At 43.7% G+C, this 23,732-nt stretch overlaps 2 protein-coding genes across 6 annotated transcripts; one reads left to right on the top strand and one right to left on the bottom strand.

Moving 5' to 3' along the window:
- Window positions 1–847: 847 nt before the first annotated feature.
- On the bottom strand, window positions 848–10,276 carry mtfr1 (mitochondrial fission regulator 1). Of its 3 annotated transcripts, XR_007196090.1 has the most exons (9): window positions 10,123–10,276; window positions 8,529–8,615; window positions 8,342–8,440; window positions 6,601–6,713; window positions 6,018–6,244; window positions 4,118–4,361; window positions 3,162–3,354; window positions 2,252–2,404; window positions 848–2,005 (listed from the first exon to the last, which is right to left on the bottom strand). XR_007196090.1 is itself a non-coding variant. In XM_048266011.1 (8 exons), exons 2-8 carry the CDS (start codon window positions 8,571–8,573, stop codon window positions 2,357–2,359), a joined length of 969 nt encoding a protein of 322 aa, XP_048121968.1. In that variant the 5' UTR covers window positions 8,574–8,615; window positions 9,217–10,115; the 3' UTR covers window positions 848–2,356. The 3 variants fall into 3 exon arrangements, 2 of the variants coding, with proteins under 2 accessions (XP_048121968.1, XP_048121967.1); XM_048266011.1 differs by lacking the exon at window positions 10,123–10,276 and adding an exon at window positions 9,217–10,115 and having other exon boundaries at window positions 848–2,404; XM_048266010.1 differs by lacking the exon at window positions 10,123–10,276 and adding an exon at window positions 9,109–9,200 and having other exon boundaries at window positions 848–2,404.
- A 513-nt stretch (window positions 10,277–10,789) lies between these two features.
- On the top strand, window positions 10,790–22,240 carry armc1 (armadillo repeat containing 1). Of its 3 annotated transcripts, none has more exons than XM_048266014.1 (7): window positions 10,790–10,872; window positions 12,005–12,211; window positions 13,456–13,547; window positions 16,132–16,321; window positions 17,009–17,125; window positions 17,698–17,772; window positions 19,611–22,240. In XM_048266014.1, the coding sequence occupies exons 2-7, from the start codon at window positions 12,050–12,052 to the stop codon at window positions 19,800–19,802; spliced, it is 828 nt and encodes a 275-aa protein (XP_048121971.1). In that variant the 5' UTR covers window positions 10,790–10,872; window positions 12,005–12,049; the 3' UTR covers window positions 19,803–22,240. The 3 variants fall into 3 exon arrangements, with proteins under 3 accessions (XP_048121971.1, XP_048121970.1, XP_048121969.1); XM_048266013.1 differs by having other exon boundaries at window positions 10,804–10,996; XM_048266012.1 differs by lacking the exon at window positions 10,790–10,872 and adding an exon at window positions 11,068–11,121.
- Window positions 22,241–23,732: the final 1,492 nt, after the last annotated feature.

Below are 23,732 nucleotides of genomic sequence, written 5' to 3'. Positions count from 1 at the left end.
TTGCGTCATAGAACTAACCTGATGTCATCATATTCAATTCTAGTCAGAATTTGAGTCTGATACTGCTCCATTGGGCTACATGATAGAGGGGGTGAATCTTGTAGGAAGAACTTCTGAACCATCCTTTTACACAATTGCCTTATCGGCTGGCATCCAGGCTATCAGAGAACACCATTGAAGGAGTGAACTTTGGAGGTAATTTGGCCTAAATCTAACAAAGAGCAGGCCTGTGACAGGTGACAGGCCAGATTTTGGGACTGCCCCAAATGATGAATAGATAATGGATTAATAGATACCCATTACCCATGTCAGAGATTTTACCAATAAGTTTCTTGTCTTCTACGCACAAGACAAAAGACAATACATTGTGTTTGACCATTGTGAAGGAAAAGAGCCCAAAAAAATAATGACATGGGTATGAACCATTACAGGGTAAACTAGGTTTTCAGGGTTTTATCAACCCATTATAGGGTAAACTAGATGTTCAGGGTTTTTTCATGATGGTTTTTCTATTCTTACGTGATGCTGCCCTCTAGTGTCCAACAAGGAAACCGGCATGGCTATCCCAGATAAAGGACCCACAGAGCATCATATCCGGCGTGGCTATCCCAGATAAAGGACCCACAGAGCATCATATCCAGCGTGGCTATCCCAGATAAAGGACTCACAGAGCATCAGAAAGGCAAAAATGTCTGCCTGGAGCTCAAGTTGATCTTGGTTTGTCCAAGTCCTGTTTAAATAACTTCAATTTGTTCAGTTCAGTATTAAACCAGACAAGGAAAAGGTGTGCGCTAGTGCTGAGCCAATCCTGGCCACACCAGGTGTGAGAAACCACAAGTAAGACAGGTTGTAACATTCTTTAAACTTTTATTTGTACAGTTGATTTTTCCAGTATTTCAACAGCATAATTGTAATCAAACAATCCATGTAGTGTTCAAAAGATTGTTTTTTTGGTAGTTTTCTCTTTTAAAAGAAGCTAATGCTCTAAAAACCTGACAATGCTTTGATATTCCCTTCAATCCTGTAGGTAAAGCTGGTCCATCAAGACCTATATAGTGTTTGGTGACGGCTTTAAATACAGACACAGCACAGGGCCCTTTAGGTAGTTCTCAAGTTCAACGGCCAACAGTCAATGCTGGGTTTAGACATCAAGTTTCTGACAGCCTCAAGTAAGCTCTGAGTTCAGCAAGAGGCAAAACGGGCACACCTACCTACACGCCACAGAGTACAGTACAACAGCATTAATACCATGTTCCAGGGCAATGAAAGAATAAAGCACTTGAATAAAAAGGGAAGACCTAGCATGGGTTTAAGCAGTCATTCTGCTTCAACCACGAAGCATTAGTGTTCTTGAAGAGTCGGAATGGACAAAGAAGATATTTCAATTGATGTTTGACACAGTGTTTCTTCCTAAGTACAAGCATATTCGTCAACTGAGATGGAAAATGAAAAAAACTTGTATTTTGTGTGCTGTTTTTAAGACAAATGTGGGGGTCAACTTGGACACTTGCTGAGGTACTTTACATAAAATCTGAAATCAAGTTTGAAATATTTCTGAAAATGTTCCACATTAGTTATCTTACATGCATATGAAGCATACATAATTCAACAGACATTAGCCATTTCTAGTGTTGATGTTAAAGAACTTAAACTTTACATATAAATAAGTTTCCCAGCATCATAAATTAAACATAAGAATTGTTAAAAATAACTCCGTCAGAAACAAGGAATGTAGCATTTTACCACAAATAAAACAGTTGTTTTAAGAAATAGCTTTTGTTTACATTTTGAGACAACAGGTTAAGGCACGCCAGTCCGTGTTTTTTTTTTTTTTTTTTAGTAAGAATTTGGCTCGAGCTTTGTTACCCCCAGCTATCGCTCGTTCCTGACCCTAACCTAACCTTTCCTTTTCTAACCAGGAACAAAGTTCTGGAGGTGTGTATTGATTGGGTTGGCTATTGTATTGTAGTGCCAGTGATCAGTCATGGCTGCATCATGTTTCCAACTGAAAACATCCAGAAAGAAAGACAAACAAATCCAAATAAACATTCTGTTGTAGTTCACCAGAACCAAAAACTTGACTCCAATGAAATGAGTCTGTGCAGAAATACTGTGTCTTTAAGCATTTATAAAAAAAAAAAAAAAAAAAAAAAAAAGAAATACACCCAACATAAAACATATATAAAGTCCATTCGCAACGCACAGACATACTCTTTTGAAAGTGCCGAGAAGAACCGATATGGTTAGTTACCCATTTTCCTAAGGTGTGCTTGTGACTCTCCACACGTCTCATAAAGACAGGGAGGGGCACCAGCAGTGTCCTAGGCAGCAGTCTACACCAGCGATGTCTCCGCCATCACAACACCCTCCTTTTCCCTGTCGTCTTCAGCATGTGCTGCCCAAACTGTAAACAAACACAAGCGCACACACCACACACACACAGCAAAAGTGAGACACAGCAACCAACTCGTACCCATGGGTGGATGCACGTGTGAGAAAATTACATTTCCACTAAGTCACTTTCACTTCTGTGGCTGAACAACTAAAATGCAGTAGAAATGGATGGGGTCAGCAGTACAGATGATTATGTTTAACACACCTTCACTTTCGAAATGAGTAGGACCTTGGATTTAATACACTGATTTGACTGTGGGGGGGTCACAATCCAGCCACTCTTGGCAATTATAAAATCATTGGCTTTCAGTTTTTTCTGGTGGATAACTTATACTATGAAGTCATTCTAGCAAGTAATCTTGAGGCATCCTGAATGGTTAATTACTCAGATTAAAGGTGTGAAAAACATGTTTGATGACAATTTCTTTGGGCCTACAGACTTAGCTAGCAGAAGAAAAACATAGCTGTCAGTGGGAAGGCCTGCATTCCAGTGGGATATAAGCTTCTCTAGGATTTGATCACATGACAATACTAAGCAGCAAATCACTACTCCGCTTGATGTAAACATAGCATAGTGTCGCATAGAGTCACAGGGATGTCACATTGGTGTTTAATGTATTAGCTTAGACTCTACATTTAACATGCAACTTTTAAAAAAGTATCTGTGACTTCCCTAAAAGAAAGCACCATTTAAACATATTACTTTAGTGTAAATATTGAGACAACAATTGATCAAGCAGTTGTGATTAGGTGGTTGTGTCCCTCACCAGAGGCATGCCCGAGTGGGGCTGGGGCTGGGGCTTGGGCTTGGGGTCAGGGAGAGGCAGGTGGAAGTCGTCCTGGTTCTCGCTCTCCTCGCGGTACCGGTGGGCAAACTTGCGCTTCAGGGCCTCGGCTATGAGGCCAGCAGCATCTGTCGGGTCGGTGGGCTTTGGCTTGGTGTGGCCTTCCTCTGGCCGACTGGACACACACACAGTCAAGAAACATTTATGATGACTGAGTATACAGTACAGAAGCTAATGGATAAGTTATCAGTTGTGGTTTTAAGCAGATAACTGCATTTTTATGGCATATTAGAAAGTTAAGGTCGAACAGTCCTGTTTTTTTGCTTAAGAAGGTTCTTAACCACCAAGTCCCAGATGTATTGACGTGACAACTACAAGCTGGTCAAATTCTATAAATGCTGATGGAGAGGTGCTTCAATTGCTTCCTTTTGTCACCTCTTATTCTAAAAGGATAGGAGATAATATCATCCCACAATTCTTTGTTGTAGCAACAACAAATGATCCACCATGACCCAAGTCAAAAACATCCAATCACATTAGTACATAGTACCTAGTCTAGATCGGTCAGATTATCAGGCACTGTTGTTGTCTTTTCCTAAATCCTTATGAATTCTGAATCACATGTTCACTTAACCTCATGATATTTTCCACCCAAGTCAAGGAAAGAACACCGGATCTTTTTCTTGACTACAGCCTTCTAATTATTGTGCTTCTTGAATGTTTCTTAATAGCAGTCCATCCGTACTTCCTGTAGACAGTTCCAAGCACTTTAAAGTCCAAATCAGACAAGATTAGTTTGACGTGGGCATGTTTGATAATGTTATTATGCCACTCAGAAGACAGCTTTAAGTACGTCTAGGCCACAAGCCAGAGGTGAAACCATGTTGGCAACTTGCCTTCTCAGTTTGCGCGCCAACACACACACACACACATCTCACCTCTTGACGGAGCGCAGCTTGACCTTGCCCATGTCCTTGAGCACGTCTAGCATGCTGGGCTGCTTGGGCCCCGAGTCCAAAAGAGTCTGCTGTAGGCTGTCGCCCTTCTTGCCGCGGCGCTCTCTGATGAGCTCGATGGCCGAGTAGCTCCTCTGCAGGCCGGGACCGGGCGGGGGTGGCGGTGGAGGTGGAGGAGGTGGCGGAGGCATGTTGGGACTAGGTGGGGGTGGCGGAGGAGGGGGAGCTGTGGGCATCAGGAAAATAGGGGCAGAATATTAAACCAAAGATTCTAGAATACTAACCGCCTCAATCCTCTCTGACTAAACATGGATGGAAGCACATGTGCATACATGTTAACACCCTACAAGAAAAGAATTCAGCGTTCCAATATAACCTTGCACATGCTGTATGTATATGCATGTGTGCAAGTATCATTTATATTAGAGATGCACCGATAGATCGGCTGGTAACCGGAATCGGCCGATTTTCACGTGATCGGCCATGACCGGCGACCGGCCGGTCAGTCTGAGACATGCCGATTTTATGCCGGTCAAATACACTCGTGCGCCGCAATTGTACCAACACCCAGCTGAGTTTGCAAAGTTTGAAGAAGCTAGCAACCAGGCCAACACTCAGGGCTGGATGTAGGGCTACAAAGAAAGCGCTTTTAGGCTACTGAGTTTTTCTATGCAGCAAATGCTGTGCTTTACCATTGGCCTACTGCGTGGAATTTACTAAGCTGTCACTTCATTAGGCTACGTAAACATCGCTCATCACCGCCCGTCACTGCTGCTAATTGCGTGCCCACAGCTGAACCACAAGCCTGCTGAACAGAGATAAACGATTGCGATTATAAAAATAATCACAGTTTAGCGATCATAGGCTAGGCTACATAATCAACAAGCAGCGACATACAGTAGCCCTAGTAGTTCTACTCCACTTAAAAAAAAAATACTCTAGGCCTAACTATTTACTGCACGTAGACTAGGGCTATGCCTTAAAATACCCTAGTCTAGCAGATTGAGAAGTGGATGTCGTGAAAGTGAACAAATGATGCCTATTAGAAAGGCAAACAAACATTAAAGTTGCTTTTGACATAGTAGCCTACAATGAAGAAAACTGATGCTCTGAATACTGAATCAGCCGTCTCTGAAAGTTTCTATAGCCTAATTGATGCATTTAACCGGAATTTGGATTTAATTTTTTCACCGCAAAACAGACGTGCACTGTTTTCATATGGTGGAGCACCTGATCGCTATTAGCACTTCTCCCCTGTGTTTGCGTGATAGCCTAGGCTGCTACCACTTTTCCCTCGCCTCCCATAAATTCATCAATGCAGATGAAAATATGTTACATGGTAGTATGTTCAAATGTATCATGAAAATTGTTCTTAAATCTTTAGTTGGATATTGGATGTGAGAAGCATAAAATGGGTGTTCCATAACTTAACTTAATCCATAATTTGATACTGCATCTGAAGTTAGACAAGAATCTTCTTAGAAAAAGAATCTGTCTGCTCACCGGTTCCATTTTTTTTAACAGCCATTTCATCATTGATAAGTTGATTACACGTCTATATTAACATGTTCTATCAAAGAAAAGATAGAAAATAACTATTTGTGTGTGTGCTGTAAAATGGTTAGAAGAAATGAAATCGGAATCGGCTAAAATCGGTATCGGCAGGTCAAACTCTATGAAAAATCGGAAATCGGTATCAGCCCAGAAAATTGCAATCGGTGCATCTCTAATTTATATAGCTAATTAAATGGGTTGTCCAATATTTTGTCTGTTTCTAAAGTTTGTAAAGTCCTTCGCCAAATCACTTCTGGGACCTTTAAAGAGTGTGTGACCTTTCCGGGCCTGCTCTGAGGTCGAACACACGCACACGCATTCCTCTCACCAGCTGTGTTTGCGCTGCGTTCCTGCGCCAGGACAATCTGTGCAATTTGAGCTCTGAGGCGGGCCAGCTCTGTCTCCAGGGCGCTGATCTTCTGGATGGCCTCATCGTTGACCACCGTCGGACCCTGCGGTGCGGGCTCTGCCTCGTGTAGGCTGGGTAGTGAACGCTGGCGGCGGAGCGTCTGAGGCTGTTGCGTACGGAACACCAGGCCCGACGGAGCCTCTGACCTGCAACAGACCAACCAACCAACCAATCAATGCAGGGGAAATCAATCAATCTCTCAAATAAAATCAATACAATGTTAAATCAACAGATTAAAATTTGTGATGAATTGGTTGCTTCCTGGATGCTGTAAGGTCGTCCTAATGGCTTGACTAAGTTATCTGCCCTTCAGTATTTACTCAGAGCCATGTGATGGCTCATTACAACTCAACTAAAACAATCATTTAGCATCAGGCTTGACTATCAACATGTTTCTATCTGTTTATGATATTGTCCATCATACACAAAGAACAACAAAAATATCATTGGAACAATTTCAAGGATTCCTTGCTTATATTTGTGGGAATGGAGTTCACCCTACCTGGGACGGTCACTAAAGTCCTTTTCGTCGTTGTCGATCCAGGCTACATCGGCCAGGGAGGCCACAAGCCCATTAGGGGTGCTAGGGGGGTTGAGGGCAGTGAACGGGTGAAGCTACAGGAGGAGACGAAGGCGTGAGACAGGTGCGGACAACAAACATACTCTCCACATGACACTCCAGTCCACATGACAAGGAAGACTGTTCTGAGCAAACATTATCACCACACACACATACGCACGCACACACACACACACACAATTTGATTACTGATTTCACAAAGGTGTTAACGCATACATTATTGTACATGACTGTCAATAAGGACAATGAGCAGCTACTCTTGGTCAAACATTCCCTTAATCAGGATTGGTTAAGCACACAGATTATTTTAAACACTGTCGAAAGCGCAAACATGTAGAATGTTTACACCGACAGTCCACTCTGAAAGCATTTATGGAAAGTGCTGAAGCAGGAAACAAAGAGAGGAAAGAGAAATGGCATTTCTGTGCTAGGTACAGAGCCCAACCTGCTCTTATCTTCAGAACACTGTCCTATGGACAAGCATCTGAAGGCTTTTGGGAGGGCCTGCCCTCTGTCAGCACAAGCTAATATTTCCCAACAGGTAACCAGGTAACTGACCTAAAGCAGACAAGCTGCATTCCTCACATAGGACAGCTGGGAAGAAAGGAGAGGAGACAAAGAGAGACAAGACAGAGTGATACCCTTGACAGAAACAGTAATCATTTACAACAGCAAGAACATTGTCTAGACACATCAATTCAGTTGCACGCTACATCGGTAAAAACATCCCTAAGTGAATGTTTCTGGTTAATGTAATTTGATGCTTGTGGTCTGGGCAGATGCTTAGGTATCAACATGGAGAAGAAACCATGCATGGTGTCCTTATGTGGGCCTGACTGAATAAGTGTGAATGCTGAGCATTAATAAACAGATGGACAAAGGGGAACAAAGCCAGGAAGTGTCCCATAACAGCATAATGCAGGCAAGGAAGAAGCAAACGGGTTCTATAAAAGTACACTGCAACAGGCATGTAAACCAGCAATACAATCTGCTTTTAAACATCCAAATCAATGTTAAAATAAGACAAAATAAAGGAACCGTATTGAGAAGCTATACAAAATAATACATGCATCTACGCAAATCCTTATCACCTGGCACAAGAATGACAGCCATGCATGTGAAGACATGCATGTTTTTGAAGATCTGTGCGTGCCATAATCATAGGGCGTAGGGGGTGGAAAGACAAAAACACTGCATGTTTGGGTGGTAGGGATGGAGATGATATGAGCACCACATTTGTTATGTTGTGCATTCTTGTGCTGCCAATTATTTGTGTATTTCCTGAAAGCCAAAGCCATGACTGTACAGCACACTTAGTAGAAGTATATATACTTTTTTGATCCCGTGAGGGAAATTTGGTCTCTGCATTTAACCCAATCGGTGAATTAGTGAAACACAAACAGCACACAGTGAACACACAGTGAGGTGAAGCATACACTAATCCCGGCGCAGTGAGCTGCCTGCTACAACGGCGGCGCTCGGGGAGCAGTGAGGGGTTAGGTGCCTTGCTCAAGGGCACTTCAGCCACGGCCCACTGGTCGGGGCTCGAACCGGCAACCCTCCGGTTACAAGTCCAGAGTGCTAAACAGTGGGCCACGGCTGCCACTTCTGTTACTCAAAATCACAACAAACAGAAAAAAACAAACAAACATATTTTCCATACCTGAAAGTGGACTCTAGGGCATGGACCAAGAGGGAGAGTGGACCCAATCCTCCTGACTATACTCCTGGATGATCCAAAAAGCTTCGCTGATCCGAAAGCCTTCACATGCAGGAAAAATGTTAAGTCATTTACAGTCAAAGGAGAAATACAAGATGTTGTTAGAAATACAACACAATCTGTCACATACCAGATCCATCTCAATCTTCGTTAGGCTTTTATTCATCTTCTCCATGGTTTGCACAAGCCGTCACAGTCTTTCACATGGCTTCATCTCCTAAAAAGAGACAGAAGAATTAATGAATTATAGGCCTAAGCTCACTTAATAATCTAAAGACAATAAAGCTAGCAATGAAGGTTCCAAGTCCAAAGTCGGTAAAATTCTGATAGTCTGATAAAGAGGTAGAGAATTTGGTTAAAGTGGAGTATATTGGTTGATATACCAAGCCAGTCAAGCCAAGACAATAAAAATTTCAGCTTCAACTGCCAGGAAAACTGGTCAAGAAAACCCTTAAGATACTTCAGCTGAAATACAGGCTTCACTGCAAGAAAGTGGTGCGACTGTTTCAATACAACACGAACAAAAATGGGCTGCATGGTTAGGTTGCAAAAAAGAAAGCCATTACTGCGCCAATGCCACAAAACAGCACACTTACAATATTCCAAACAGCACATATAATATGTAAAACAGCACCTAGACAAGCCTCAGAACTTCTGGAAAGTCATTTGGAAAGATGAGAGCAAAATGTAACTTTATGGTCACAACTAACACCATGTTTAGACAGAAGTCAACCAGGCTTATGACGAAAAGTGCACCATCCCATCTGTGAAGCATGGAGGTGGATCTCTGATGTTTGGGGTGTGTGCATGGGACACACTTGCAGTTTCCAACATGACAGCAGAAATCTGAAGGTTCTGGAGTGACCCTCAGTCTCCTGACCTCAATATCACCTCAATACTGAGACACTTTGGGGAGATCTCAAACGTGCAGTTCATGCAAAACAACACAGGAAGGCATTTTGTCAAGAAAAATGGACATCTGCAAAAAGGACTCATCCACAACCATCACAAAAGACTATAAACAGTATTAAAAACTAAGGATATGTAAACTTTGGAACGGAATCAACTTTTTATATTTATTGCTTTGTTTTGTCTAATGACTGCACTACTGCAATGCCTTATCTTTTTATTTGAATTTCATTTAAAAAAAAAATTCTTAACCCTACTGGACAGCTTTATCTGGAACACCTGACGACAGTTAACGATAAAAAAAAAAAAAAAAAAAAAAAAACATAAAACAAGAGAGGGCTGAAGTGGAGAATCTTTGATAACGTTGTAACAGTAAGCGATGGTTAATGTTAGCATCCGAGTATCAACTTCACTTAGTCCGCTGACTGTAAACAATCATCACACTTCACGTCATAACGTCACATAACATTATAACATTAATATTTCGCGGATTTCACTGTAAATATTTAGTTGATGAATGACAATTCACTCGGAGGAATTGCCTGAAGTTTGTCTTGCTAGCTTAACTTAGCAACGTGTCTGGAAACACAAGCCAACTTTCTTTACCTCGCTAACTGCTAACAAGAAGCTAACCTAACCGCTCGTGGAGGCTAGTTCAAGTTATGAAAGTAGCAACAGAGCAGCTAACGTTAGTAAAACGTTCCCTGACCGTCAGAGTGGCAGTCACACAGTATCTAACAGTATTAGATGAACATGCCAGTTCAATACATATAAAACTGCTGTTCAAGGACTCAACTAAAAACTTCTAAACTTACCAGACATTCGGAGTTCTAATAGCTTTCGTTAAAGTCGCCATTTAGCTAGACTACACAAGGAGGAGTCGCCGCTACCACTGTTGCTGTTTAACCGGCCGACCGCTGATTTCTTGGAATTTTGGAACTTGACTCTCGTGCTGGCTCGCTGCATTACTGCCACCCACCGGACGGTGGGCTGTACTTCCTACTGACTGAAAGTAAAGTATTTCAATGCAAATCAGTAAATTCTCATGTCAAATGCAATCTGTTGTTAATTAGATTAGATTCATTTTTATTCAGGATCACCTCACAAGTTATTACTTAAAACATGCTGTTAATGATCTTTGTCATGTTAGATTGTTCTGAAAGCACTGCGAATACATCTTGAATTCTTTGTTTGATTCTGAACAAAATCGCCTGCTAAAGTATTTAAACTTCAAGGTAAGTAGTTTGCATAAAAACGTTAGTCTTCGCACCTGTAGTATTTAAGTTGTGGATAGGCATGCATTCACCATGCCCACAAACAAACGACTACATCGTGAACGCTTTTATTTTACTGCAAAACCAGAACCCTAAAGCTACCCGCACCCTCTATCCAGCTTTTTCAGTAACACTTCTTCCCAGTGGCCCCTAGAATGCGGCTGCAAATGAAGTCGACCAATCAGTGTCTCTGAAGTTAGGAGGTACCAAATAACCAAACAGCCGAACACAGCAGTCAGCTAGGCTAGCGAAAGAGGTTGAACCGCATGAGGGTACGAGTCAAACAGGAGGGTATATTTATTTTGTCTTAATGTTTGTTCACTCAGCCAGATCTTAATCTGTTCCAGCCAAAGCTAGTTCTATTTGAGATTGACACTTTGAACTTCTTGAAGAACGGAGAAACGTTTAAAGAGAGGTAACACTAGCTAACGTTAACTTTAGCAATCTGCTAGTTCATTCCTGCAAGCAGTGAGTTGTCTGTCCTGGGCGTGTTAAAGGTTATGTGTGAGTTGCTAAATGCCAATACATTCTGGACACAAGGTGATCTGGGAAATATACAATCATGGCCTATTGACTAGAATTCGACTTTAACGTTGTAATGTTGTAACACGCAGTACATGTATAATTTAGTTGTATAATGGATTAATATATTGTTATTTCAATGAAACGGGATTGGTTGACGATGGCTGTGTTGACAATGACATCAGTGCTGGGGATTTAGCGATACCTCAGGAAAGCAGGCTAGCCTTCTTCGTACCTTTGTTTGACTGCAGTATTTAACAGCAAAAAATTACGTAACATTCTACGTAAAGAGTACTCTTGTTTTAGTACTATTTCTTTGTATGGTCTTTAACCACAATGAAAGGCTTTTCGAGTATTAATGGTTAAGCTTATAAAGTGGTGACAACTGTTAGCTATAGCTAATGTTACTTAGCTGGCTAACAAGGCCGACAGATCCACTGCCTTTCACCAATTTTCCCACCGCTGTTAAAGTGCACTTCGCTGACATTAGCATTAAGATATATGGAAGGAGGACGTATAATGTAATGATGTTATTATAGTGGTTGTACTGGTTGATTGATTGTGTGACAGACCTCTGTTAGGTAGCAGGTATCGACAAAACGTAAACTGAATTTGGAAATCACACCGTTCATAACGTCTGTTTGAAACATTGTATCATATCTAACTTAATAAAGCTCTGCCTGTGTTTTCTTGCATAGCAATGAACCGTGACAATTGTCACTTGGCTGCCTTTTATTGCATTTGTGATCTCATGACATGCCTTCTAATAACAATGGAGATGTGCATAAACCACCAGCCTTATTATACTCCATCAATGGACATCTATTTTCTTACATGCTGGGAGAGCACTACTTTATATGAAATCTTGCTGTATTTCATGAACACTTCTCTGTCTTCCTAGTGTAAGATCTGGTCTGTTGTGCATGGCACTCTGTGTGGCATCACCATGAGTGGGGAGCCAGACGCGTTGGCTGTGGTCAACCAACTACGGGACCTGGCAGCTGACCCCCTGAACAGGCGTGCGATTGTAGAGGACCATGGATGCCTTCCGGGTCTTATTCTGTTTATGGACCACCCCAATCCACAAGTGGTCTACTCGGCGTTATTAGTAAGTCATTGTTTTACAGAATCTGATTGTGGAAAGTGTCAAGATGTGTTTGTTGTAGCAGTTCAAGCAGTTATTCTGACAGTGTGGCAGTGCTTTATTTTATAGCACACCTATCAGTGCGTGCCCATTAAATTAATGTTATTTGCATACCATCCATTTCCATACACCACCTTTGCAGGTGTACAAAGAGTTGAATCACTGAAATCAATGGCAATCCCCACCCTCTCAGTTTTGACATTTTTTCTGGAAGAAAGAATTTTAATTTAAAGAACCCCCCCCACACACACACACACACATGCTATATTACTTTATATTACATTATTGTATTACTATATATACTGCTCCTCTCCTCACTACATTGAAGTGTTAAACCTGTGTCATGTTCTTCATATCTTCCTTGGGCTGTTCCAACACATTGCTGTTGAAGGGGCTCAGGTAAATAACTTCCTGAATAATAATGATAATAATAATAATAGCAAAAGAAATCTTGTAGATAGAAGATTCTTCAGTTTCCTCATTAGTGGCAGTCTCAGCTGTGGTTTGGCACCCCCTGCTGCCTAATGCTGTCAGAATGGCTTACAGTGACGTCCAGTGGACCACACTCCCCGCCGCGTGTGCTGCGTAGACATTAACACTGTGGCCTTTTCCCCAGCAGTTTCTGAGGAACGAGACAAAGTGGAGACATCTGTCGTCTGCCCTGTTCTTTGAAAGCAGCTGGGGAGAAGGGACAGATTTTAAGATGTAAAAAAAAAAACCTCATATAGGCCTGTGATGTACGGACAGTATCTAGTGACCTCTGTGTGTCAGTTTTTGTAGAGCTAGAAAGACTCATTGATTTTTTTTTTTTTTTTTTTTTTTTTTTCTGCTGATCTTGTAGAATACTGGATTTTACATTCCCCTTGGCTTGTGGTCTTTTGTGTTCCCTCCCCTCTCAACCAACATTCTCACAGGACAGACTTGCAACTGTGTAGTAAAGTCTTGTTCAGGCATATTAGTTAGTTAGTAAGTTAGTTATGACTTACTATCGTCAACTCTGTTAGTCTTTCCCTGAAGAGGCATAGAAGGTCCTTTATCACTGTCCTTGTAGTGAAGAGTCCTTGTAGTTACCCGTTCCCACAGGTTTGTCCTCTGTGCACTTGGTCTTAGTTATGTAAACACGGTGCTGGCTGCAGCTGCAGTTGGAAGTTGCTGTTGTGTTTTCCTATCCGTCTCCAGAGCCGTAATGTGTGTCCTTGTCCTTGCAGGCGGTGCGCTATCTGGCAGAATGTCGGGCCAATCGAGAGAAGATGAAGGCGGGGCTGGGCATGATGCTGAGTCTGCAGAACGTCATGCAGAAGTGAGTCCAGCCATCTCAGAACCGACACGACCGACATGGCACAACCGCACGCATGGCACTTTTTTTTTCTTTATTTTATTATTATTTCCAGGGTGGGGGGAGAGATGGGGTGGAGACAAACCAGAGGACCAATCCTCCTCACTTTCGTCTGCTGGATTGTGTGTTGTAGGCACATATCTTCGGTGGTTAAGGGGCTGATTGTGGCTGCGCTGTCACAACAGAGTTGATTCATTGTGAATCTGAATGGGGGATGATAATGTAAAATGTACCGTTTTTGCATGATGTATTGTGACCATAACGGGCACCCTGCTACTGCATGCAGAAATGTACCTTTTTTTCCTCCACGTGGCTGTCGAGCAGAGGCCTGCTGAGGTCTTTGATTTAATGTTGGAGATTTGCATAGTTTGCCAGGAAGATAGAGTAATTAAGGACGGGATGGCCCCTCATATATTTAAACTCTGAACAGCACTCTGTGTTCCATCACAGCAGGCTTTGGAGTTTGTGAAATCAATGTGAAATAAGCCACCTTAGATGGAATTGGTCATGGTCATGAGGTGAAATGAGGTTTGATGGAAGTGTGTTGAGCAGCTTAAAGCATGCTGTATTTGTGCGTGTGGGTATGTGACTCCGGCTGCTCCACAGGGTTTGGTTAATTGAGGCGTGAGGGCCAGAGGAGAGTGTTTGTGGGCACAGGGTGACGAGGGCTGGGTCGAGTGCGAAGGTCCCGGGGCACTTTGACAGGAAGTGACGGCTGTTTATCACCAGAGACCACACAGAAAAGTGCCAGAGGTGGGCAGAATGCACCATGATCCAAACCCCCCCTCCACACACACACGCACGAACACCTCCTCCAGCCAACCTCCTCTTCTACTGGGCCCTGGAACCGCCAGTCATGTTGGTTACCGTGACGCCTGTCAAAGAAGTGCCCTGGAGTCTCGCTGCCTCTCTCTGTGTGTCACGACTCCAGACGCGTTGACTTTGAGCAGAGGTTGTTTGTAGCCGCAGAGGAAGGATCCAAGAAACTGTACAGAAGTTTCACTTTTATTTTTCTTCTCAATCCATTACTGAAATATCAGAGATGAATGTTTTTACCATGCAGATCTACGGACAGGGCAGTTCCACACCGGTCTCTCATATACACATTACTCTTTGAGGTACTGTAATATTTATGCCCAAAACACAGTTTTTAAACATATAAAGGGAAGTCAAAACTGTTGTATGAAAAGACTGAAACCATAACCTTCAATGAGGCTACAATACATTTCTGCGCCTAGTATAAAGAAAACTGGCCGCTATACCTCTCCTGCATGGCATGAGTGGTATGTAAATATGCAGTACAGTAGGCGTGCCTTGTGGTGTGCCCCGGGGTCATGTGAGCGGGCAGGAAGCCACTCGTGCCTGCCTGGCTGGCCGGCTGGCTGGCTGTGAGGGGGCAAGCGAATGGGCCATGCCGGGGAGCACATGTCAGCTCCTGTAGCGTCGGCTGAGTGATGGCCGGCTGACATGGCCCATATACGCACGGGGGCCCTTGTGTCAAAAGTGACCTCGTATGGTGGAAGGCAAAGAGCTGCTGAGTCTCCTAACCCCCCTGAGAACAAAAGGGTCAGTCGACCAGAGACCGCAGCCTCATGCTGGGAGCTCCATCTCTCTCTCTCTCTCTCTCTCTGTCTCTCTGTCTCTCTCTGTCTCTGTCTCTGTTTCTCTCTCTTCCATCCCTGATTAAACCCTGGTCTCTTATTTTTAGAATGATCGGAGCATTTCTGCTATGGCGTTGACATGTAGTATTAATGTTAAGGTTGATTGACACGTAGCTGTGAATTAAAAATTGCCAGCATGTGAAAGCTATGTGGAAACTAACTGAAGCATGTGAACTGTTCGGACATGTATAGGGCTTTATTTTTACACCGCAAAGGTTAGAAGGCGGCAGCACTGTATGTCTGGTTGTGTCTCTCTCTCTCTCTCTCTCTCTCTCTCTCTCTCTCTCTCTCTCTCTCTCTCTCTCTCTCTCTTTCTTGGCCCCCATACTGGGCAGTCCAAGCCCACACACACACACACACACACACACACGCACACACACCATGCAGCTGTATTGTCCCCTGATGTCTGCTGGAGAGACGACCTTTTGAAATAGCCAGGCAGCTGGTAACGACAGACACACCTGACTGAACGAGGAGGGGGGTCCAAGCATTAGTAGAAGACACAAGCATTAGTAGAAGACACTCACAATGTTTACAGAAGTGAAAAGTAAAATTTGTGGATTTTCTGCTTTTTGTTTAATCCTGCTGACAGACTGCACCAAAACCATAACCTCTTTGACTGAGGTAATGATTATTCTCGTAGCCTTCACATCCCTTCATTTTATGTAATCAATCGAAGGGAAAAAGAAGTTGATTTAAAATGGAAAACATTTTGATTACAACTCCAGATTACGAGAAATGAATATTATTTAAATTATGGATACCTGTCATCCATGTCTGAGTTTAAGACTGACGAGGTATAATATTTCATTAGGTTGTGGTAAATAAAATGTAGTTAAGCATATAAAGCACATGTAGACTAAAAGCCAGCTGCTGTTTGTGTACAGAGGCACGACGCCAGGGGAGACCAAGCTTCTGGCGTCCGAGATCTACGAGATCCTCCAGAACTCCAGCAACCCGGAGGCCGAGCAGGCCGAGGCCGCAGCCTCCTGCCGACGCAAGGCCCAGTTCTTCCTCGGCTCCACCAACAAGCGGGCCAAAACCGTCGTGCTGCATATCGATGGTCTGGACGACTCGGTCAGTGCCACCCTTCACACCCCACTTCCATAGCATTATGGGCTCGTGTGGACTTCTCCCTCTGTAATGACTTTCATTCTGATAAGCCCTCTGTGTCTTCTAAGTTGTTCTATTATGAATCTCGATGAATATAACATTATAGATCACTACATGTTACGTGTAACAGTCTGTATAAAGAGGCATTCTTTACAGCTGCTGCTGATTCCTTTGTAACTGAACACATGAACTAAGCATTGTTAGCATGTTGATCTACAGCCTGGTTGGCATGTAGTCTATGATGTTGACCTACTGTTTAACACGGCCTCTAGTGTGTGTGTGTGTGTGTATGTGGGGGGGTTGAAAATGCCACGAATCAAACAGCATGGGGTGTAGATTGAACCTGAGCCATACGCCACAGGACAGAAGCACCTAGCCAGGTGACATTACCGCTGCATCTGTCTCAGATTCGCCCTGTTAAGAGGGGAGAATATCTGTTTCGATGTGTACATAGGTAATGTTAACATAACCGTCTACCAACATAACAAGCACGTACAATAACACATTGATTTATTGAGTAGTTGACTAAATTGGTGTCACACATTAAAGTGTGTACGTTTAGGGTAAGGTGTCTTTGGTGTCTTATGGATTCCCATAAGCAGGTTTGCTTACATTAAGTGTGTGTGTGTGTGTGTTAATTGTGTCCCTCAGGCCCGGCGTAGCCTGTGTGAGGAAGCTCTGTTGAAAATCAAAGGGGTGATCAGCTTCACCTTCCAGATGGCTGTCAAGAGATGCGTGGTGCGGATCCGCTCTGACCTGAAGGCTGAGGTGAGACTCGCTATTCTATTCTCCAACTGACATCCTTCAGAAACTGGATTCTGTGTGAAGACACAGATTACACCAAAGGCAACTCTGGGGGAACAGTTGATGGGAAATGGAAAATGGTTGGTGCTACCCAGCCATGCAAGCCTAGACAGGAGAGTCAATCACCTCAGTAGTACTTGCCACATGAATAGAGCACACTCCTTTGGGAAACGAACATCCTGGCATCCGACTAGCTCATGCTAACTGGCTGAACTTAATGTTCTAGTACATTGACCTAGTTATTTGAACATCTTGATCTTGAGCTTGATCTTGAGCTATCAAGACCGGATGCTAACCTGAGCCTGGACTGATTTGATTATTTAATCAGTTGCTTTGATTGTCTAATGAGCTGCTTTGATAGTGTAATGTACTGTGTTGATACTGTGTGCTGTGAAATGGTAGCTGTAGGAGTTTGTAGTTCTCACCCTGACTCTCTCTCTCTCTCTCTCTCTCTCTCTCTCTCTCTCTCTCTCTCTCTCTCTCTCTCTCTCTCTCTCTCTCCTTTTCTTTTCTTTTCTTTCTCTCTCTCTCTCTAGGCCCTCGGAACAGCCATAAGTTCAACCAAAGTGATGAAGGCCCACCAGGTAGTGAAGGGAGAGGACGGAGCTGAGGTGAGTCTCATTTTCTGAGTACTTGGGACAGTGACCTCAATGTGCAAGTAGCCAGTGGTCAAATGTTCCTCAGGTTAAGGTGGCCCAATAGTAACGCTGCATGCTCTACATTGAGATTCTTGTCCAGGGCTGTAGGTCTATGAATGTATGAGGTTGTGTTATCTAAATCTAGTGGTCTAGTGGTCCGTGTATTGCTTTGGAAATGGATGTATATGGATGTGCGTTTGTGTGATTGATTGGTTTTTGGATGTCAAATTTCGATGTCTTCCCCCTTTGGCTTCAAGAGCTTTTAATACTAGGTCAGCAATTCTTTGTTTAATTGCTTCAGTTCGGTTTCAGTAATGATTATAGATCCGTATGTTTGGCCCCTCCTGTGTGTGTGTGTGTGTGTGTGTGTGTGTGAGTGAGCACAGTGGATCTGCTACTGTGAGGTGATGTGAGGAAGCCGGGCTCCAGTGCTGGCGGTGGTGTCTGTCTGGCAGTGGGGGCTGAAAGTGGGGCGAGGGTGATTCAGCCTGACGTGTGGGGGCTGGTAATGCTGCCCGTCAGCCCCTGGAGCCGCAACTAGCTTCCCAACATGCGCGCGCACACACACACACACACACACACACACACACACACACAAACACTCACTGATTAATAAACACGCACACACACACAGACATACACAGACATGCGCACACACACACACACAATGACTCACACAGACACCACACACACACACACACACATGCAAACACTAACTCGGAAGCGCACACACATACACTTGGCTTCCACCCTTCACACAAGTTACTCACTGGGTCTCTCACTCGCTCACCCAGTCATTTGACCACTCCCATGATCCTCCTCTCCTTTGACCCTGGAGCAGTAGATCAGCATCCACCACTGTCAGGGCTTAGATCTGCTTACACACACACACACACACACACACACACACACACACACACACACACACACACACAGACATTGGTACGAAGAGCCAGTATGTTAATTAAGAAGCCTGTCCTCCCTGGTGAGGCTTGAAGGGCGTTTGCTACCTCAAGGTGTAAAGCTATGGCCTGAAATGGCCATCAGTAACTATTCATCAGTGTCCCCCCTCTAAGGTCATGTAGTTCCTTCTTTCACCAGCAGGTGGCAGACTTGATTGTCATATAAGAGGTGAGAGGTTTCCAAAGCATGAAAACACTATGTTGTACAAGTGGGAATGTGGCTTTACTTCTGTAATGTCGTTTGTAATGTTCAGGTCTCATGTGTTGTGTGGGGAATATGTGTTGTACAGTTGTGTACTGTGCAATAGTCTACTCTGTAGAGAAAGTGTTGCAGGTTTGCATCTTTTGTTTTGTATATTTTTATTAACCAAGGCTGACTTGTCAGGTCACATTTGTGAGCGTTGAGGTAAAGTGTCACCCAGCCACAACATGTAAATAAGGACCTTTCCAGCCTCACCAACCATCACTGGGTAGGACACCCAGTGGCTTCTCTCTGATTCACTCTATCCTAAGTGAAGAGAGACGGGTTGATCATTCTTTACATTGGAGTCGGTATAAAGTGGAAACTTTCGGTTGCACTGTACATGTCTTATCTATACGTTTAGAAAAGTCCTCCTGATACTTGGTTTAATATTGCTTAATTTGGTAGAGTGGTGATGTTATAACAGAGCTAGCTTCAGGTGTTGCCTTGCTTTTTGTGTGAGGATCTCTTCACCCCCTCCAATTTTCTCTCTCTCTCTCTCTCTCTCTCTCTCTCTCTCTCTCTCTCTCTCTCTCTCTCTCTCTCTCTCTCTCTCTCTCTCTCTCTCTCTCTCTCTCTCTCTCTCTCTCGTCCTTTCCTCCACCCAGAGGATGGTTCCGCTGGAGGAGGATTCGGATGTGGTGGTGGAGCAGAACCTGGACCTGCCGGACTATCTGCCCGAGGACGAGAGCCCATCACAGGAGCCGCACAAGGCCGTGTCTCGCCTTGGCTCCATGCAGGACGGTGCAGGCTGGCTCAGCACGGCCGCCAACTTCCTGTCACGCTCCTTCTACTGGTGACCTGCGCTTTAAACACCCCCAACTCAGCCCACACCCCTTCCTCCCTGTCCCCCTTCCCCCTCTCATCCCCACCCCTCCTGTCCCATCCTCACCTCTCCTCACCTTTTGCCCTGCACACCCACACCTGCCCTCCAGGGGGTGCCGGACTGCCAAGTGCAATTTTATTTTTGCAATAACCACAACTGTGTATAAAACAGTTACAAACAACAGCAACAGCAACAGCAGCAGCAGCAGAGAGCGTCTGCTCCCAGTGACCCTCCAGATGATGACCTCACTAGCTCTGCACACTTAGTCAACTCACCACTGAAGCCATAAAGGGGACGGATACCACGCTCACAATAGGCTTCTCACCTTAACCCTCTGACATCACTTCCTGTTTTTGTTCTTTAATTTTTAAGTCATTTTTCAACGGTTTTAAACCCCCCACCCCCCTGCACTCTCCCTTTTGATGGGTCCATCCTGCCCACACCTAATGCATGGTTGCCCATGGCATTTGCGAGTGTGTTCTAGTAGTTGGACTGACCGCATGTCTGCAGGTCTGCTCTGGCATGGACAGGTGACGGTGGAAATATGCCACCCTTTTTTTTTCTCAAGTGCTCTAATTTTTTCTTCTACCCTCGGATCTTTTACTGTCTATCTTAAACTTCCCTCTTCTTTTCTAGGGATTATTTGATAATGAATATTACTTTCCCCCTGCCGTTTAGGCCTCTTCAAAGCATGCTGTAATTTTTTATGCCTTTTTTTTCCTTTGTTTGCCATTGTTCTTCACAATGTTTATCCTTTCATGCGTGTGTGAGCTTTTTTTTTTCTCTCTTTTATGCTACTCCTGCTTGTCCTTATATTTATATCTTGTTTTAAGATTTTTCTCTTTTTTTTTCACTGACATTTTTTGAAATCTTCTGGGGAAAAAAGTAAGCAAACAAACAAATATACATAATCTTTGGTTATCATTTGTTCCCTTTGAATTCACGGGATCCACTCTTCCTTGTTTGTGAGCCTCTTAATCTTAGCAGGTCTCCTTCCTTATTGGAAGTTTTGTAGACACCAGCAGAGGCGACGACTTGGGTTGTTGTGGAGCAGACATTAAATACCTCGCTTGCTTCACTCCGAAAAGGGAAATGGGGACAACCTAAGCTACTCTGCGACACTTCTTCTACTGTAATGCCGTGTGCCAAGCATTGTAGTATACGCAAAACCTGTAGATGTGTAAATATATATATAAATAGCCTCGACACTACTTAACCAAATGGGCTAGTCACTGCTATGATTGCCTAACCCCCTGTAGTTATGATGATAAAAACACTAACAACTTCAGATTTTCACCTTTTGGCTGTTCACCCCACAAAGAAAAGTAAAAAAGAAACAGGTCCACGTTCAGAGCCTTTCAGCAGCATTGCTACTGTCGCTTGCATTGCCACTACCGGCTCTTTCTGGTGCCTGCTCCACTACATGCACACCTCGGCTGGACAGTCCCGCCCCCAACCTTTTTTTCTATTGGCTCATTCCCGACCAACCGTGTCCATATTGGTTTTTGCCCATTGAGTGACCGCACATGCATATCTGAGCTGCTTTTTCACAAGTGCAGAAAACAAACAAAAATCAGGGGTTCACATACTTTCCGTGTTCATATAAAGGTTGTAGATCGAGGAAAACTGTCACTCACTCATCTCTAATCATTAGACTTCCTTCTTTGACACGGTCACGAGACCATTTCTATCAAATGTTTGCCACTCTCCCACAATTCACCCTAGAGATTGCTTTGGTAACTAGAATGGCTAACACACTGTTCACCCACTCTACCACCAAAGGAGTTTGAAGCTAAAAGAGGATTTCAAGACAAACTGACATAGAAGTGATAATGAAGATTTGCCTTGCCTTTTTTCACACCTCTTTTTCTCTTTTCTATGTTTCTTTTTTAAAGAGAGAGAATGGGAATTAAGTACATTTTAATATAAGGAAGACCAACCTAGTTCCATGAAGTCGTGAGTGATCCTAGTTGAGATGCCACGTTATGTTGACTGATATGGATTATTTGACAGAGGTAATTTTTGCACGTCACCATCCTTCCAAAATGTTGCCTACGATCAACAACATGTAATCCTTCAGTATTATATTTAACTAGAGGATTCAAGTTCACTTCATAAGTTAAATAATGTACAGTAGATTTTTTTTTTTTTGTTACACCTCTTGTACTGTTGTCATCCTTACTTGAACATTTCCTCTTGATTTGATTTTTTTCTTTTCTTTGCTTTTTGATTAACATTCAATTTTCATTGTTCAGTAGGAAGGCAGAACAAGAAAGGGTAGCAAAACCTCCATAGTTAACTAGCTTCTCGTGTACAGTGTATATCTGCTATGTGAAGTATTTCAGGTCACAAACAACTGTTGCCTGTTCACAATAATGACAAGTTATTAAAATAAAGCTAAATGGAAAGAAACAGTTTGACATGATTTATTTAAATGTCTTTGTTTTAAAGATTGATTCGGTACATTACTACGTTACTCAGACCAACAAAAGGCTGTTGCCTGGAAATGTTGCCTAAATTTGAAATGGGTTTACATCATCAATGAAACTAAGCTGAACTTCAATAGATGCAACTACAAAACATTCTCACTTTTTTCCTTTTCATCAAATGTTACAGTAGAGGCTTTTCATCCCGAGACAAGTGTCTTGAGTATATCCCTCTTCAGAAATGTCATCACTCAGTACAGATGGATGAGGTCTCACCAGGGGATATGTGTGGAGGGACTTTTGAACTGGAATTCCCTGGAGGCGGTAGAGTCTCTGCTCGGCTGGACGGGGTGTTTGGGTTGGGCCTGCTTGACTCTGGTGCTGCTGGGTGCTGCTGACTGGTTCTGCCTGTTGGGTGGCACCAGGCGGTCGGCCTGCAACCCCTTCTCCCTCCTTCCCTCTGCTCTGCTCCGCCTCGTTGCCACATCAGGACCCAAATGCTTGGCTCGGGGACACTGGCATCTGGCAACCCAGAACACCATGGCAACCCGCAGAGTTAAAAGCAAGAGGGGAGTGATTTTTGCATCCGTGTGCATACAAAGTGTGCATGCAAGTGATGGAGGGAGAGGCAGAGAATCTGTTTTCCATATGACCGAAAGTATGAACAGCCCTAGGGTGCCTCCTCTCACCCTCTACCACCCCACCACACTGTGCTCCTCCTCCTCCACCCTCCCCTCCCCCTCGCCTCCAGACACTGCTGGATCTTAGACTTGTGCGAGAGCTGCTGCGACTCACAGGAGGCCAGCTGCGGAGCCTGGAGCCGAGAGGGGTGGCAGCAGCAGTGGCAACAGCCGCGGTCGATCGCTGGGGCATCTGCTGATGGGTCTGCCAGCAACAGCAGCGACCGCTGTCACCACCGTTTGCAAGCACACGCCCGGCCTCCGCACACACACACACACACACACGTCACAGCGATGCGGTACGGCGTGGTGACTGCACGGCCCAGGCATGTCATCTTGCGGAAGAGGACGAGAGAGTAGAGCAGAGGAGAAAAGGCGAGTAAGCACAATTTCGACGCGATTCGCTCCGTGTTTTCGCACAGGTCAGCTTGGATTGGTTTGTTTGTTTGTTTGTTTGTTCATAATTGACCTCATTTCAGGAGGTGAAGAAATGAAGAAATGCTTATTGCAGCATAAAATGTAAAATTTTCAGTACAACAGCACATCTGTCACAGTGTCAAAATGTAGCAGTACACAATAGGGAGAGGTTTTAACTGGGTACTTGACACATCTACACGACAGTCTTGCAGTAGATTATATAGTCTTGCAAAATATATATATATATATAATATATATTATATCTATTCTCCATGAACCATGTCCAACTATATTAAAAATATGTATTTCAGAGAGGATCCACCCCCTCAAGGTGCACTGAAAGGTTCACTCGATTGTCTTATGTGCTGTAATATACTACAT

The sequence above is a fragment of the Alosa alosa genome, chromosome 16 (genome assembly GCF_017589495.1).
Source record: "Alosa alosa isolate M-15738 ecotype Scorff River chromosome 16, AALO_Geno_1.1, whole genome shotgun sequence".
Classification (NCBI taxonomy): domain Eukaryota; kingdom Metazoa; phylum Chordata; class Actinopteri; order Clupeiformes; family Clupeidae; genus Alosa; species Alosa alosa.
The sequence above is the reverse complement of the archived record's forward strand: the minus strand, read 5'-3'. Positions and strand labels throughout refer to the sequence as shown.

Bases quoted from the DNA above. Each gene is read 5' to 3' on its own strand.
- mtfr1 (XM_048266011.1), bottom strand. From the start codon at position 8,573: ATGGAGAAGATGAATAAAAGCCTAACGAAGATTGAGATGGATCTG. The intron at 6,714-8,341 runs GTATGGAAAATA...CTCCTCCTGTAG, and splicing joins GCCCTAGAGTCCACTTTCAG to CTTCACCCGTTCACTGCCCT. The intron at 6,245-6,600 runs GTAGGGTGAACT...GGTCTGTTGCAG, and splicing joins GACTTTAGTGACCGTCCCAG to GTCAGAGGCTCCGTCGGGCC.
- armc1 (XM_048266012.1), top strand. From the start codon at position 11,098: ATGCCAATACATTCTGGACACAAG. The intron at 11,122-12,004 runs GTGATCTGGGAA...CTGTCTTCCTAG, and splicing joins CAATACATTCTGGACACAAG to TGTAAGATCTGGTCTGTTGT. The intron at 16,322-17,008 runs GTCAGTGCCACC...TGTGTCCCTCAG, and splicing joins TCGATGGTCTGGACGACTCG to GCCCGGCGTAGCCTGTGTGA.